Source organism: Chrysochloris asiatica, unplaced genomic scaffold (assembly GCF_000296735.1).
Source record: "Chrysochloris asiatica unplaced genomic scaffold, ChrAsi1.0 scaffold00010, whole genome shotgun sequence".
NCBI lineage: Eukaryota > Metazoa > Chordata > Mammalia > Afrosoricida > Chrysochloridae > Chrysochloris > Chrysochloris asiatica.
In genome coordinates this window covers 802,857-821,040 of record NW_006408528.1, presented here as the reverse complement: position 1 = coordinate 821,040, position 18,184 = coordinate 802,857, and the positions used below count along the sequence as shown (strand labels likewise).

Sequence of the window (18,184 nt, the reverse complement as noted above, 5' to 3'; positions counted from 1 at the left end):
AAACCCACTACCCACTACTTGGACAGCCAATACAGGGTCACTGTGAGTCCGAACCAACTCAATAGCACTAAACATCATCTATTCTATGCAGGTTGCAGAATGACAATAAGATTTTTTTCTTTTTTTCTGATAAGCTTTCATGTTCCCTTGCTTTACTGTAGTGTAAAAATTAGCATACTTATGCATATATACATGCATGTGGATAAAAATACGTATTCATAGAAATTCAATGAATGACATGGTAGCATATTTGCTAAACAGAGTACAAGAGAAAATGTGATGAGTCTTGAATTTGCTATTCACTACCTATGAAACTTTGGTAACTACACTAAATATTTCCCAGTCTTGTCCACTCTGCCAAAATCTCAGGATCATTGTCAGAATCAAATAATTAGAGATGTAGAAGTCGAGGAAATTTTTAAATCAATAGGCAAGTATAAGAAATTATTATTGTTACAATTGGATCTAGCATAATGCCTGGTGCTGTAAATGCTGGTTGGCTTTACTTATTTTTCATTCTATAAAAGTTATGGTGGAGATATACTCAAAATCCTGAGTATTTTATGAAAATAAGATGTCAAGTCTTAATATCCTAAAACTATTATTCATTTACTTTTATATTAGTATGAAAATAAGAGTGTATTCTTTTTCTATTTTGTAATCACAGCATTTGTGTGTATTTTACTATGTGCACATGTCTCCTATGTCTAGGAGATATTTTAATATCAGACCTACCAAAAGGTCATACATTATATTAGGCAAGATGTGTGTAATTTAAAAGTTATCCCCCAGTATCTGCAGGGGATTGGTTCCACTATCCCTGTAGATACCAAAATCCTAGTATACTTCAATCCCTTATATAAAATACTACAGTATTTGTATATAACCTTTGCACACTCTCTCATACTTTAAATCATCTCTAGATTACTTAATATATCATAAATGATATGCTCCCTCTTAGAATTTGAGGGATTGTTTGGACCACTCATTTTGCTTTCTTCCCCAACCTCAATATTTTTGATTTATGGTTGGTTGAAACCAGGGATACCGGACCCATGGATACAGAGGGCTGACTGTATACACACACACAGACACACATACATTTTGAGAGGCATGTTAATGATTAAAATTAAACAAAAATTGTAAGAAAAGTGAAAATAGGCTATTTTAAATAAAATATCAATGGAACCATTTGTGTGCACAGGTCCGCTTATGTGTAGGTCACTCACACAGCACTGCATATTGCTACCTTTAAATATACATAGGAGGAGTACTGGTGTGGCACTGTGGGTTAACGCGCCAGACTACAAAGCTGTTTGAATTACAGGATTGGCAGTTCAAGGTCACCAACTACTCCTCAGAAACCATATACAGGGTCACTATGGGATGGAACCAACTCAATGGCACTTAACAACAACAAAAGCAAATATACATAAAAAGATAGAGCTTCACAACTAATAAGCAAATTATCCAAGCCTTCAAAACTTTAAAAGCAAAAGGCCTAACTTTCCACTTTGATCTACAGGACAACTTTATCATGAAATGGGATGACTGAAGTTTATTGATTAGCTGATAACCTTCTAATGCATAAGCCTTTAATCTACAATAAAACAGTAAAGAAAAATAGAGCTTTCAGAAAGGAAAACAGAGTTTGATGATCCTGGAAGAGAACAAGAACGTGGAGAGGCTCAGTAGGGCAAAAATATCCAGAAAATCAGAGCAGTGGCTTCTACTTGGCCTTCCCTACAAACCCATGAATTGAGACAACTCAGTCACCTGATATTTGGGCCTCAGTGCCAAGAACATGAGAATGAAACCAAACCAACACAATAAGGCTATTGTGTCTATGAGAATGTAGACAAACAACCTCAAACAACAATGAAATTTCACTTTACAACATGACCAGCATTTCAAATGAAAACACTATTGAGAGGTGTATTACAATACCATCCATAGGTCTTGATAAAAATGAGTCATTTTTAACAGTTTTCTGGCATTAGTAGTGTTGGGCAGAACTTTTGTTGTCTTCTCTGTGGCTGGAAGGATATGTAAGAAAAATGTCATCGTTTAGGATTAAACATTAGTGTTGAAAGATTTGAAGGAAGGTCCATGGGTAGTGGGGAGTGGACAGGAATCAAATGTATCTATAAAATTGTACTGTTCTATCACTTTTGGTGGAGTCCTGGTGTGGCGCTCTGGTTAATGAGCTAACTGCAATGTAGGTTTGAACTGCAAGGTCGTTAGTTCAAGTTCACAAGCCGCTCCTTGAAAACCCTATACAGGATCACAATGGGTCAGAACCGACTCAATGGCACTTAACAACAACATCACTCTTGATAATAACTTAATGTGAAAAAGCATAAATAATATTAAACAGGAATTATGAGTAAATACACTAAAACTTTCAAAGTAATTGACACATAGTACCTGGCACATAGTTGTTGCTGTTGTTAGTGACATTGGGTCAATTCTGACTCATATTGACCCTGTATAGTATTTCCGAGGCGTGGCTGGTGGGTTTGTAGTTAAAACCAACTTGGCAATCCAGTGTTTATCTTACAGCATCACACCAGCATATAGTGTATTGTTGTTAAATACCATTGAGTCAGTTCCAACTCATAGCGACCCTATATAGGGTTTTGGAGGAGCATCTGGTGAACTTGAACCCCAAATCTTGTGATTCAAACTGACCTTGTGGTCCAGAGCATTAACCCACAGCACCACACCAGTAAAGATGTATTAAACTAATTAATTCCTTCATCCTGTAAATTTGTGCAATTGGGAGATAAAAGTGTAAAAAGCATCTATATCAAGAAAGAAAAAAAAGGGTAAATATTTCCAATTCCAGTGTCACAAATAGAGAATTTAATAAAACAAAAGAAAAGCAATAATTCTCCCCACACAGTTGAAAGCATATCTTTATTCAGTTAAAACCATAAAGAGTTAATAACCTTTGTTGACTTCAGTGTTTCATTTTAAAGAATATAGGTGTTGATCTTATTAATGTATGTCTTTCAAGCTGCAGTTGTGAGAATTCCATTAATATTTACTAGTCATCATTATTTCTACCTAGTACTACTAGGTCTGATACTATTACTATGTCCACTGCCACTACCACTACTACCTCCACTGACCAAATGGTGCTTCTCCCCTACCCTACAGAGAATATGCTATTATCTGAGCTGTTTCTGAAATCAAAATCTGTGCATACATGACATGAACATATAACATGTTATTATAAACATTTCTAAATTCTGGATACGTGACAGAAAATCTTGGAGGCACAGAAGTGCAAGCACTGTACCCTAGGTGAGAATGAATCAGTTCCCAGTCCTCCCATCTTGCATTCCCACATCTATTAGTTCAGCAAGTTCACAAAACTTTTTTCTGGAATGTTCCTCTCACTCTACCATACCTTGATTAGAATCAATTTTAGTACCATCAATGTCTTGTATGGAGAGCATTCTTTTTTAGCCATATAGATTTGTTCATGATAATAACAGTTTTGCAACTTTCACAAGTGCCCAGAGTTCTGAGTGTCAAGTAAGGAAAAAGTTCTCTCCACAGAAACATATTCATGAGCTGGGGACCAGAGCTGTGTGGTTTTATTATCACATGCCTTTATCACTTGATTTAGATAAAAGATAAACAATACCAGGTTATTTCAGAGTATCTGTGGTAAATAGAGATTTGAGAAAAACAAACTGTGAGATATAGCTACCAAATTATATTTATTAAAGATCCTTAATCTGATTAACAGAGAATTAACTTTAGTATTACATAAATGCAAGTAGCATTCCATTATCCCAAAAAGGAAAATGAAACACAGGAAACTAAAATCAGTACTTGCATTCTGTTTCAAACAATTTAAGCCACTTGGGTATAAATACATCTGTTTAACTGTTTCCAAGTTTATAAGAAACTTTACATTCAATTAAATTCAATATTCACTAAGACCTTTTGTTGTTGTTCCTAAGTGCTGTTGAATCAATTCGGACTCATAGTGACTCTATATAGGGCTTCTGAGGAGCGACTGGAGATTCTGAACTGCTGAGTTTGTGGATAGCAGTCTTATACTTAACCTACAGTGCCACACTAGGATTCCACTAAACTCCTAGAGTATACACTGAGACCATAGAAATTCAAATTACACAAAGATGAATAGGACATGATCTTTCCTCTACAAGCTAAGTGAATTAGTATGAAACCTGGATGTAAATAAAGAACTTATGGGGCTAGAGCTTGTCCAATGAAGGATGTTTCCTGCAGAGCCTTTGCATTACATAAGACATAGGTAGAATCCTGATCCCCATCCAGAATCTTCTGAGGTGGGAAACTTCCACTTGAAAGGACAAGCAGACCTGCCTGGAATAGCTAGAAGAACAGAAGATACTTCTTGAAAGAAAGACTGGCAAGAAAAATAAAAACCAGTAACAGCAGTCTGATTGACTACTACAAGAACAAGCAAATTGTACGCCAGGAACCATCAAGGCAAGCGGTTGGGTCCGCTCAGGGCAAACACCCTTCCAAGACTAAGGCTCAAGGGGAATAAATGAGCAGGCATGTGGTCTGGCTGGTGACCACGTTGGTCACCGATAAGAAGTGAAGGAAAAACAGCAATGAAGTTGTGAGCTAAGTCCGACCATGTCAATAGATTCCTGTCAACCGGGGCTGAGACCTGGTTGGGCAGCAGTATGGCAAGACCTGGGAACTCATGGGCCCAGAATCAAGGACACGGCCACAGAGGACTAAAGCAGAGAGTGAAACATCCAGCTGATATGACATAAGGGGAGATGCACAAGAACACATATACTTGCAGATAGTACCCACTTGACTTGGCTTCAATGGCTGGATGATCAGAACTCAACTAGAAGAAGAAAGAAGAGGGAAAAAAGAGTAATCCACTACAATTTGATGAACTTTACCTATACTTATAGATGTAGCAGCTCAAAAGAGGGAACAAATATTTACAGTGAGGATCATCCCCACCCCCTTGGCACACAGGGTTGGCAGGGATGGGCAACTTAGATATTGGCTACCCAAAATGGGGGTGGGTGGGGCTACAAAGGCAAGAGGTGACTGGCTTTCAAGAGGGAATTTGTTTTAGAGGGTATGGAGGAAGGTAGAATCTCCACTGAGTGGTTTCCAACCTGTCTGGGTGGGGCTGATGAAAGGAGATGGAGATAAGACTCTTGTAGTGGTTCATTAGTGAATAATTGCTATCAGGACTGACTGTGAGTGTTAGAAATGCAAAGGTAGACATTTTGTAAGAAAAGGCAGGGAGTGGTTGATTTTGCAGTCTAGGAGTGGAGGTCCCTGGGACCATCAAGGGAGAAGAGCGGACTGAGGGACTCTTTCCAGAGAGGCAGTGACACCAGAGATGGAGGCAGAGAGGATGATGTGGAGGGATGCAGAGGCTAGGGACGCTAGACTCAGGGAGGGAAAGGGGCTGTGTGCTGACGACTGAAGGGCAGGCTTTTGGGGTATACATTTTGTTGTTTGATGATGCATGGAGGGGATTCTAATCACTGTAATGAAATGAAATACTATAGGATGAATGCAAAGCTATGTAAACTATCACATAATTCACAATAAAAACTTTAAAAAAAAAAAAAGATGAATACATAAACCGATCCCAAAACTCCCACTGCTGTCAAGATGATTCCAATTCATATTCCTGGTGGGGTGCCTTAGAATAAGCACTCGATCTCAAGGTCGATTTGAACCGCAAGTTTGGTGGTTTAAACTCACCAGCCGCTCCTTGGAAACCCTATATAGGGTCACTATTAGTATGAACCAACTTGACGAACTTAACAACAACAACACAGAACAGCGTAGAACTGCTCCACAGGATTTCTGAGGCTGCATAACTTTTATGGAAGTCAGTAGTCCTTTCTTGCTGGCCTGCTGGTAGGTTCCAATAGCTGACATTTTGGTTAGCAGCACAATGCTTAATCAGCTTCACCACCAATGCTCCTTTTTTTTTTTTTAAGTTTTTATTGTGAATTTGTGATAGTTTACATGGGAGAACATTAGCTTTATATTCATCCTATAGTATATCATTTCATAGCCATGATTACAATCCCCTCCATGCATCATCAAACAACCAGAGGGTACATCCTGCAAGCTTGACCCTCGGTCATCAGGACACAGCCCCTCTCCCTCTCTCGGTCTATAGTGCCCAGCCACTCCATCTCTCCACATCATCGTCTCTGCCTACATCTCAGCATCACTGTTTCTCTGGGTTGAATTCCGCACTCCACTCTTTTCCCTTGCCCAATGCTCCTTTATCAAACGTTTGTTGAATACATTTAAAGAAAAGTACATATTTTGATTGATTTTAGAACACAGGGAAGTTCAGCCGTTTTTTCAATGTTCATGCAGCAGGCTCCATGTTTGTTGGCTTTTAACACATGATACAGTATATGGTGTTTGTGTATTAGAAAAAGAGCTAAGCTTCTAAGTGAGGAATCACTAGAAATTAGCAAATCACATAGTAATTGATTCTGATTAGGATGATGGAGGGGCAAATGACATCTGAACTGAGAACAAGGACGATCTCAAAGAGCACCCTGAGCAACAGCAGAGAAGTGTGAACACTCATGTTGTAAATAAGACACAAAACACAGCCTGGGATGGCAGGAAAATAGACAACCTGTGGGCCCAAATATATGTTGTGTTACCCAAATTAGAATGCTGTATCCCTTGGTTTTTATGTAGACAATAGGCAACCGGTGACTAAATGGGGGTAATGACATGAATAAACTGTACTTAAGAATGGGTTGGATTCCAAGTAGTAGGAGAAAGGCATCAAGAAGGTCAGTTCAAAAGTTATGTTGGGTAAGAGATTTTGAGTGTCTCAGTTAGGGCTGCTAACCAAAAGGTTAATGATTCAAACCCACCGATCGCTCTGGTCAGAAGAGGAGACTGTCAGCTTCCATAAAAATTTAGTCTTGGAAATCCTATATAGTCACTATGAGTTAGAATCTACTCCATGGCAATGGTTTTGGAATTTTGGCATCAACAAAATTTAAAAAGAGGATACAAATTTTAGAAACACTTTGGAATTAAATCAATAGAACTGATGAGAGGCTAAGAAAATAAATCAAAGATGACTCATGTGTTTTGCATAGGTAACTGAGTGAATGCTTATAACTTTAACTAGGATGAAGAATATTGATAGAGTGATAGGGTTACTGGGAATATGTTTGTTTTGAAATTTTAAAATTTGAGATTGTCTAATATATTTATGATGAGAAATCTAGGCATAAAATTACCAATGTGTTTCACATACACATACTCATGTTTTTAAGTGTCGTACAGTTGGTTCCGACTCATAGCAACCTAGTATAAGGTTTCCAAGGACAGTCTTGCAGCTAGCAGCCCAGTGCTTATCCTACAGTGTCACACCAGGGCACATAGGGATGGTCATATTATGTATATGTACAAATGTTCTGTATTCCATTATCAAAATATCCAAGATAGGATACATCAGTTATTAAAAATCAGGCATGATATTCAACATATTTAACAAAGAACAAAGCCCTGGCATCAACCAGTCAGAGCTGGACAATGGTCTGATTCAATACACAATGAACAATAGTTGAAAGAAAATGTTATGTCCCAGAGGAAATTTGATCTAGACTTACACCAAGATGGTTAATGATCATTTCTCTGAATCAGTCCCCTATCATAGACACTAAAGGTGCTTGCTGTATTGTTTCATTTTGCTTTAAATATAATTAGACATTATACTTTCTATTCACATTAAAATTAAATTGGGTGGCTACAATAATAATTAATATCAGAGTTGTTTTTAAGTGCCATTGAATCGGTCCCAACTCATGGCGATTCTGTAGAAGGTTTTCTGAGGAGCGGCTGGGGATTAGCAGTCCAGTGCTTATCCTACAGCACTACAAGCTGTAAGCTATGTTTTTTAGTCCCTCATCACAGGAACGACACAGGCTAAATGAATGCAAACAGACACTGACAGTGATCCATGTAATAAAAACATAATCTCCATGCAAAATAAAATATATTTTTCTGGTTTATTCATCGCTATATCACCAGGAGGGAACAGTCATTGGAGAAGGATGTCATGCTGGGTAAGGTGGAGGGTCAGAGAAAAAGAGGAAGACCTCTAACGAGATGGATCAGCCAGGTGACATCATTGATGGACTCAAGTGTGGCAGCGATAGTGAGGTTGGCCCAGGATCTGACATTGTTTCGTTCTGCTGTGCATGGGGTCGCTATGAGTCGGTTCTGACTCGATGGCACCTGACAACAACAACATATCACCAATACCTAGAAAGTGCCTGGCATATAATAAGGATAAGATGTATTTGTTGAATAAACAAACTTTTACTCCTATGTTGTTGTGGTGGTGGTTAAGTCCCATCGAGTCAGTTCCAACGCATAGCAACCTTGTATAGAGTTTCCAAGGAGTTGCTGTTGGGTTTGAACTGCCATCCTTGAGGTTAGCAATTCAGTACTTATCTAACAGCACCACATAAACCTACTTTAACTACTGCCATCAAGTTGATTCTGACTCATAGTGACGTATATAAGGTTACCAAGGACGTATAAATCTTTGTTGTTGTTGTTATGTTCTCTCTGGGAAGGACTAGTGGGTTTGAACTGCTGACCTTGTGGTTAGCAGTTCTGTGGTTATCCTATAGCACCACTAGGGTTCCTATTTAAACCTATTGTTGTTGTTGCCAAGTGCCTTTGAGTAGGTTCCGATTCTTGGCTATCCTAAACAGAGTTTACAAATAATGGCTGGTGGGTTTGAACCACTGACCTCGCAGTTCAAACTGACCTTGCATTCCAATTCTTTATCCTAGAGTATCACACTAGGACTCCATAAACCTAATTAGCATCCTCAAACTTATACAACTGTTGTTGTTATTGTCGCTGCTAGTATTAAGTGCCGTGGAGTCAGTTTAGACTAATACCGACCCTGTATTTAAATCTTGTGCGGGAGCAGAAAGCCTCATCTTTCTTCCAGATGCAACTCGATGGTCATAAAAAGTTAGTCCCATAAATAGAGTAAGAAGCAAACTGTTGTACTATTAAATATTTATTTTATTCATATTTACCATGATATGGCTATGGCTCAGAGTTTTAAAGATACAGTCATTCCAATCTTATAGCAGAAATATTAGTTTATAAGCTTTCCAAATAACAAATGATACATACAGGGACTATCACAAATCAAAACCCTCCTAAATGATCTAAAAATTACTCACAACCAGATTGCAAAGCCAATAATTAGGAGTAACTGTGAAAGAAACCTCTGAATAGTTTACTACAGCAAAATCATCTCTCTTGTTATTTAAGATTGAGTAGATTGCATACAAAGCCATTAGAGAAAAGTACTTTTTCTTATCTTAAACCTCAAGCAGACATTGTGTGAACAAGATTTTCAATCTAGCCCTTCCTGATATTGTCAATACTTTCATTCTTGAGTTTACATGACCCTCAGCTTCTATCAAAAATAACCCGTGCTAGCTAGGGTACAATTCCAACCATTTTTACTTAGCAAGATATGGCACAGTCTCGCATTAAGGAGAAAATTCATTAAGGCAGAAGCAAATATGTATTGTGCATCTTAAGGCGATATTCAACATTATAAAGAAAAGAAAATATAAAAAACTGTGACACATATAATAACCTGTAACAGAGACTAAATGTACAATCATGATGTAAAGGTCTATATGTACTAATTAAGCTCAAGATATCTCTTATTTATGTTTGAATTCATAAAATGTACGTCATATGAAATGGTGAAGATTAACTGTTTGGCACAAATGATTAAACATTTGACTACTAGCCTAAACTTTTGACTGTTCAAACCCACCACCCATGGGTGCCTCAGAAGACATTCTGGTTATCTTTTCCCAGAAGTTTATAATTTTAAAAGCCCTATGGGGTACTTGTACTCTGCACACATGGGGTCACCAAGAGTTAAAACTGAAACAAAAGCAACCAGTGATAACAACAGTGAAATGGTGAACCCCAAATATATTTATTTTCAAATAAACTTTTTCAAAATTTTCACATAATAGCAATGATTATGTTTGCCTTCTTGTGTAACACAATATGTAAGTATAGGAGTCCTGATATGGCACTGTGGATTAATGCCCTGCGCAGCAAGGTTGGTTTGAATTACAAGGTCGATGGTTGAAACTCACCTGTCGCTCCTAGGAAACCCTATGCAGGGTTGCTATGAGTTGGTACAGACTGAAAGGCACTTTAACAACAACAAATGTAAATATAAGTGTATTTATTTTTAAATAATGGAACTAAGAAGGTAATATTTGGTTCTACAATTTATCTTCCAATTTCAATGCCTTATCCAGATTTACCAATGAATACTGTCTGGCTCTTAGTTTATTAAGTCCTGTCACTGTATAATAATATATTTAAGTTCTAGGATATGTTACTATGTTGTTCTTATGTGCCGTGGAGTCAGTTCTGATTCATAGCGACCCTGCACAGGGTTTCTGAGCCTATAAATCTTTACAGGAGCAGAAAGCCTCATCTTTCTCCCACGGAACAGCTGGTAGTTTCAAACTGCTGACCTTGTGGTTTGCAGCCTGATTCATAACCACTACGCTACCAGAGCTCCTTATGTTGCTATACTAAAGGCAAAATAAAAGAAGGCAAAACGGTCAATTAGGAAACGAAAAGCTGAAGACTTGGGATGAAATGCATACTTTGAATTTTCAACAATAATGGACCAAAATAAACCTCAACTTGGTTTTTTTGGGGGGAGAGAGGGGTTTGTTTGGGTTGCTCTTTTTTTAGTTTCTCACTTTGGCATTAACTCTAAAATATCTACCTTAGGAAAAGTGACCTATGGTAAAACAAAACATCTTGAAAAGGATGTACTAGAACACAGACTTCATTAAAATTAAGGCTGATTTCTAATATATGTATACAATTGTTGTTGTGAAGTGCCGTCGAGTGGATTCCAACCCATAGCAACCCTGTATAGGGTTTCCCAGGAGCAGCTGATGAGCTTGAACCACCGACCTTGCAGTGCAAACGATGCCTTATAGTAATTTTTATTTACGTAGTATTTTCCTAATACTTATGCTTTTCTAATAACCACTTTTAAATTCAACAAAGCACACACCATATTCAGATGTTATCCTTTATTAATTCCTTTGAATGTGGAAAATATGTCATAGAATTTTATGCAGCTTGAACCTGAGACATTATTTAGGTTTATTTTACAGACAGATAAATAAGGGTTAAATGATATGCCTAAAGTCAACTAAAGGAAAAATGGCATGATCTACAATCTATGTTGCTGTTAAGTGCCACTGAGTTGATTCCAAACCATAGCGACCCTGTATCGGCTTTCCAAGAAGACACTCGTGAGCTTGAATCACCGACCTTGCTGTTCAAATGGTTTGCAGACTGTCTGGTGCATTAAACCACAGTGCTATACTAGAGATAGGTTTTATCTTTCCAAACAGAGACAGATACATTTACAAACATAATTTTTATAAATCATGTACTTTAAGTATGACACTTAACTTGTATTTAAATAATATCCTTTAAATTAAATTATCTAACTAGTCTTTAAAAGTCTGCCACCTTCCACTATCTTCATTATAAAGTTATGTATTATTTTTATGTTATATGTCTTAATGTGGTTGCTCTAGTACATTTCATTCTTTACATTGATTCACATGATAGATATGTTCGCATTTCTATGTCACATTCTATGGCATTTAACAACAACAGTATTCTAAATATTATTTGAATTTTCTAAAGGATATAATCGTAAGGTGTCTCCAAAGTAATTCTATGTTTGTTTGCTCAGCAGAGTGTCTAAGTCATGAAAAGATTTGTTTCTAAGAAATAGCAACAAAAATTAGAACTATTTAATATGGTCGCTATGAGTCGGAACCGACTCGATGGCACTTAACAACAACAGTTTCTTTTAGCCTTCACTCATTTCCCAGGATCGACTTAACAGGACTTAAAAAAAATATTTTCTCTGTTTTCAATGACTACTTGCTTCAAAGTTTAGCATTCATCAAAAGTTAGCAAGTCCCAATAACATTCTTTAAAGAGATAGAAAAAGAGATTACAAACTTTACATGGAAGGAAAAGATACCCAGGATAAGCAAAGCACTGCTTAAGAAGGATAACAAAGTTAGAAGCCTCTCACTACCTGATTTCAAAATTTACTACATATGTACAGTGGTCAAAACAACATGGTACTGGTACAAAGAAAGAAACATAGATAAATGGAACAGAATTGAGCATCCAGAAATTAACCCATCCACATACAGCCAACTGATATTTGACAAAGGGCCAAAGTACATTGAATGAAGCGAAGATAGGCTCTTCAACAGATGGTGCTGGCAGAACTGGATATTGATATACAAAAGATTGAAACAAAACCTTTATCTCACACCATGTACAAAAACCAACTCAATATGGATTAAAGACCTAATCGTGAGTCCCAGAATGATAAAGGTCATCAATAAAAAATAGGAACAAATTTAAGGGCTCTAACACAGGGCTCATATAGACTGTATCAAACATTGTGAAAATTGCCAAAACAAAAGATGACAAAATAGATGACTGTGAGATACTAAAAATTAGAAACTTATGCGCATCAAAAAATTTCACCAAAAGAGTAAAAAGGAAGCTCACTGAATGGGAAAAAATCTTTTGCAACAACATATCAGACAAGCGACTGATCTCTAATATCTATAGGAAACTACAACACCTCTACAAGAAAAAGACAACCCAATTTAAAAATGGGCACAGGACATTAACAGACACTTTGTCATGGAAGACATTCAGGCAGCCAACAAACATATGAAAAGGTGTTCATGATCATTAGTCAATAGGTATGGCACGTCCTCAGAAAGTTGGATATAGAAATACCTAATGATCCAGCAATTCCTCTACTTGGTATATAACCAAAAGAAATATGAGCCAGAACATGAGTAGATATATGTACACCAATGTTTATTGCTGCACTATTACAGTAGCAAAAAGATGGAGACAGCCTAAGTGCCCCATCAATGGAGGAATCGATAAACAAACTTTGGTATATATTACGCTACCTTGAAGAATAGCAATGAAGCTGCAAACCACTGCATTGTTGTTGTTGTGAAGTGCCGTCGAGTTGGCTCCGACCTAAGCTCACTAGCTGCTCCTCGGAAACCCTATACAGGGTCGCTATGGGTCGGAATCGACTAGACAGCACTTTACAACAACAACAGCATATGTATACGAGTTAAAGAATAGAATTTCAAAAATTCTGAAAAATGAGATTGAAACATAATAAATACTTGGGTATTTTCTAAAAACTGCATTTATTTCCAAAATATTTTAATTGGAAATATGAAATTCAATGATGTTATACTACAACTTGCTAATTTTTGTTTTTTCCTTAGTACGAGTACCTTTTCTTAAGCTTTTACAATATGATCTTATACAATATTTGTCCTTTTGTGACAAATTTCACATAGCATAATGTCCTCAAGTTTCAAACCACTGCATAATGTTGTTGTTGTTAAGTGCCGTCGATTTGATTCCGAGCCATAGCGACCCTGTATAGGCTTTCCGAGGAGCGACTGGTGAGCTTGAACAGCTGACCTTGAAGTTCAAACAGCTTTGCAGTCTGATGAATTAACCCACAGTGCCACACCAGGACTTCTTATACATATGAGAGGGCATCAAAAAGTTCATCAACAATGGTATTAAAAAGATACAGAATTTTCCCATGAACTTTTTAAAGCCCCCTGTATTATTTATATACTTTAGTCAAATGAATATTCTGTAATCCAATGTTGACCAAACTCTGCTGTTCATTTTCTTAACCTAAATTTGCTAAGCAAAAACAGAAGCTTTTTATTTGATTAAGATATATGGTGGTGGTTGGTGGTTGAGTGCATTGGAGTCAGTCTGACTCAGAGACCCTGCATTGGGTTTCCGTAGCTGTAAATATTCATGAGAGCAGAAAGTCTCATCTTTCTCCCACAGAATAGCTGTAGTTTCGAACTGCTGACCTTGAAGTTATCAGCCCAACTCGTAACCACTACACTACCAGTGATCCTTTCAGATATTTACGGTAATCAAATTATTCACATTAAAAAGAAAAAAAATTATAGAATTTATAGAAGGACCACACAAGGAGATTGCATTTCTTTTCATTCCTCGAGAGAGAGTACCTATGCCACACTAAGCATCCTCAGACAGATGAGACACAAATGTTTGTAAATGGAAATAAAGGACAATATAATCTCTCTCTGCCAATATTTGATGACCTTTTTCATTAAGAAATCCCCCTTTCCAATCTTATTCAAATACTTCATTCCTTTTTTAAAATCCTTTTCCTTCTTTTCTTTCTTTAGTGAACACTGAAATTAGCTGACCAGCATCATCTGAAAAATAGTCCTTTATGTTTGTGAAATCATGAAATAAAGTACTCCTCCATTTTCTTTTTATTAGACTATTTCAGATTGATTTTAACCTTTATACATAGATTTCCTTTATAGGAATAAGCTAATAAAAAGAAATATAAATAAGTAAATTTGCAAGTACGTAATTTGCAAGCCTCAAAACCATATTTTTAATTTTTCACTATTGTTAGTTACTGTTAAGTAGATTTTGACTCATGACAATTTCATATGTACAGAGTAGCATAGCTCCATAGGGTCTGCAAGGCTGTGTGACCTTTCCAAAGCAGATTCTCAAATCTGTCGCCTGAGACACCAATGGATGGATTCGAACCTTCAACTTTTAGGATAGTAGTTAAATACTTACAAATTTGTGCCACCAAGTGATTTCTAATTTCTCACTAATTTGAGTAAAATAAAAATTTTATCATTCTGAAAATGTTTCGTTAAATTTTTATGGTTTTAACATGCTTTTTCAAGAATGAGATTTTATATATAGTTGCTTGAATCCACAATCAACATTCAAACAAGCAGCAGCCAAGAAATCAAATGACATATTGCATTAGACAAATCTGTGGCACAAGCCCTCTTTCAAATGTTCAATACCAAATATATCAATTTGAGAACCAAGGTGCTCCTGACTCAAGCCATGGTATTTTCCATAGCCTATGTCCTTGTATGGTGCTAGAGAATAATGCACTGCAAGGTCAGTTTAAGCTTCAAGATCAGTGGTTCAAATCCACCAGACACTCCTTTAAGACCCAATACAGGGTCACTGTGAGTTGGAGCTGACTCACTGGCACTTGACAACAATAATATGCATGTAAGAGTCACACAATGAATAAGGAAGACTGTAGAAGAATTGATGCATCTGAGTTAAGGTGTTGGAGAAAAATACTGGGAGTATCACGAACTGCCAAAAGAACAAATAAATTTGTGTTGGAAAAAGTACAGCCAGATGCTCCTTAGAAGCCAGGCTGGTGAAGACTCTGTGTCTCATACTTTGGACATGTTATCAGAAGGAACCAATTCTGGGAGGATATCATGCTTAGTGAATTGGAGGGTCAGTGAAAAAGAAGAAAACCCTCACCAAAATGGATTGGCACAGTGGCAGCATCAATGGGCTCAAGTGTAAAGACAATTGTGAAGATGGCATAGAAGAGAACAGCTTTCATTTTGTTGTACATAGAGTCGCTATGATTGGTATAGACTCATGGCAACTAACAACAACATATACATCTAGTATACATTAGTATTAAGAAGGGAATTGTTGTTGTTAAGTGCCGTTGAGTCGATTCCGAGCCATAGCGACCCTGTATAGGGTTTTCAAGGAGCAGCTGGTGAGCTTGAACTGCCAACCTTGTGGCTCAAACCGACCTTGCATAAGCCCAGAGCATTGAACCAGGACTCCAAAATGCCCAAGTACGATTAATTCTCCCACTCAAATGACAGGCTTAGCTTTTAAAACAACACAAATGCTTCACAGAAAGGACAATGTTGGAAATGTGACCATTCTCTTCCTACTCTTTAATCAGGAAGGGAAGGCCTTCTACAGCCATATTTCTTCTGGGAGAGATTCTGAAAGTCTCTAATCAAGGTCTATAGCATTGTTAAATGATTTCTTAAAAGCATATGCCAACTAACAGCATTCAAACATCAAAAATGAAATTCTCTCTCAAATCAAAATCCACACTGAGCAAAAAGCATGTAACAAGGGAGAGAATCTGGTAGAAACCACAGTCCCCTTCAAACCTGGAAGTTTTAAGATGCCAACTACAAGAGCAGAAAACATTGCTCTCAAATATCTGTTACTCAAAGCAATTGTGTTAGATTTATGACGCTAAATATGGGGTTGACAAGTTATAATGTACTAAATATTTCTTATTGCCTCCTGTGAAACTATCAATGGTCTAAGAAAATAATAAAGTTAGAGTTTTAAAATAATAAAGTTGCTAAGTGAGCAAAATTGTATTGAGCCAGTTTCACAATAAAGATGACATTTATACATTTTTCTTTACTATTTGTAACTCAGGTCATAGTTGCTGTTAGCTGGTAGAATAGCTAGGCATAAACACCAGAAGTCAGCCCTGAAGCAACCATGTTTGCACAGACAAAATGCTCACTCTTCAATTAAGGGCAGGCAAGTACCCCATGACTCACTTCACATGAGTCTGTGACAGGAACTGGAGCAAGGCTCAGGGAAAGGAACACTGAAGGGGCCTTAAGAGAAGCCAATGGTTAGTTCCCTTTGGGTTAATGCAACCAGGAAACAATTTGAGGCAAAAGTTAAACTAAAGCAGGTAATACTTCATGATATAATGTAAAAAAGTACAATATGTCAAATACCAGTGTTTGGTCCAGGGTCATTTGTGAGCTCTACAGTAATGTCATATGGATTTTAATTACAGACAGGAGAGCAGGACAACACCATGTCTCCCACCAGTATTTGGACATTACAAGCGTAATGGCAAGCTGGAAGAAACACTCACACCCTCACAGATGATGACACTCTGTTTCCTCTCCAGAGATATTTACCAAATACACAGACCAGGACCATCTTTTAATAAAACACGTTTTCTTTTGGCTCACACCATATAGGGTTTCTGCTGATGTTACACCTGCCAAATCAAATTATCCATGACTCTAGGTTAAAAATGCTCTGTCACAGTGCAAAACAAAAGACTCTAAAAGTGAAAACTAATCAAAGAGAAAAAAAAAAAAGAACAAGAAAAGAAAAATACAAGCTATGTGTCATACTATACTTACAACTTTCAGCCTGATAGTCTGGCACAAACTGCTCATCATTGTCAGGTACCTGAGCTAAAGAGAAAAGAAAATATATTAGGAGAGAAACTGTCAAGGAATAAGAAATCTCAAGAAAGATCTTTATGGGACTGAGATCAAACCTACAAAAGTTTGCCAATGAGTTCTTATTTAAAATGGTATTGACAGCAATTTTTGAGAGGGGAAATAGAAGAGATCATGGGTGTCAGCTACAAAATACATGTTCGTGGTGCCAGTTCCTATGAATTTCTGCCAGGTAGAAATAAAAGGAACACACACAATTAAAAACTACAGAGTTTCTATTAGCTGCAGCATTTCTTTTAGCAAAAAGATATTTCAATTCATTCATGGTCAGTATTTAAGCAGCTCCTCTAAATTATCTAACACAATTATATTGACTGATGAACAGTTATCATATATACCCATCTCCTTCTTTAGAAATGTCTGCTGTTGGTATGTTCAGTCTACAATAAATGAGGCTACTAAAATTAAAAATGGTTTCCCTAAATTTGAATGATATGCTATAATTTTTTTTTTAATAGAAGAGCCATTGTCAATGATTATGTACACATATAGTAAAAATAATAAATAACATACTCCACCTTGTCATGCAAAATATTTTTCTGGTGACTATTTAGCACCAAAAACCACAAAGTATCATTATTTCACTAGTTCTAATGTCAAATGATTTCTTTATTTTTAGTAAAGGAAAAATGCCTAATAGTAGGACTTAATGCAGCAAACAAAACAAAAGTGGACTTTTTCACTCCTAAAATGTTTTCATCATAGTTGATTTAGACATTACAATAGCCCAATTCACAGAATATTACTAAAATGAGTTTTCCTATGCACACGCACAGGTAAGCACAACAAAACGATATGAAATTTACATTAATAACTTTTAATAAAAACCGTAAGTTATCAACCTAGTTAGCTTCATTTATGAGCTGATTTAGTATTATATT

At 36.8% G+C, this 18,184-nt stretch overlaps 1 protein-coding gene across 6 annotated transcripts in view; it reads right to left on the bottom strand.

Annotated features, from left to right (window-relative positions):
* ETV1 (ets variant 1) overlaps positions 1-18,184 on the bottom strand; it is a 110,796-nt gene that overhangs the window by 80,326 nt on the left and 12,286 nt on the right. For 4 of the 6 annotated variants that reach the window (XM_006834241.1, XM_006834240.1, XM_006834243.1 and 1 more), the window contains one exon: positions 17,202-17,255. The exons of the other annotated variants lie outside the window; for them this stretch is intronic. In XM_006834241.1, coding sequence (XP_006834304.1) covers positions 17,202-17,255 — 54 coding nt within the window. The remainder of the gene's footprint in view (positions 1-17,201; positions 17,256-18,184) is intronic. 6 annotated transcript variants of the gene reach the window in all.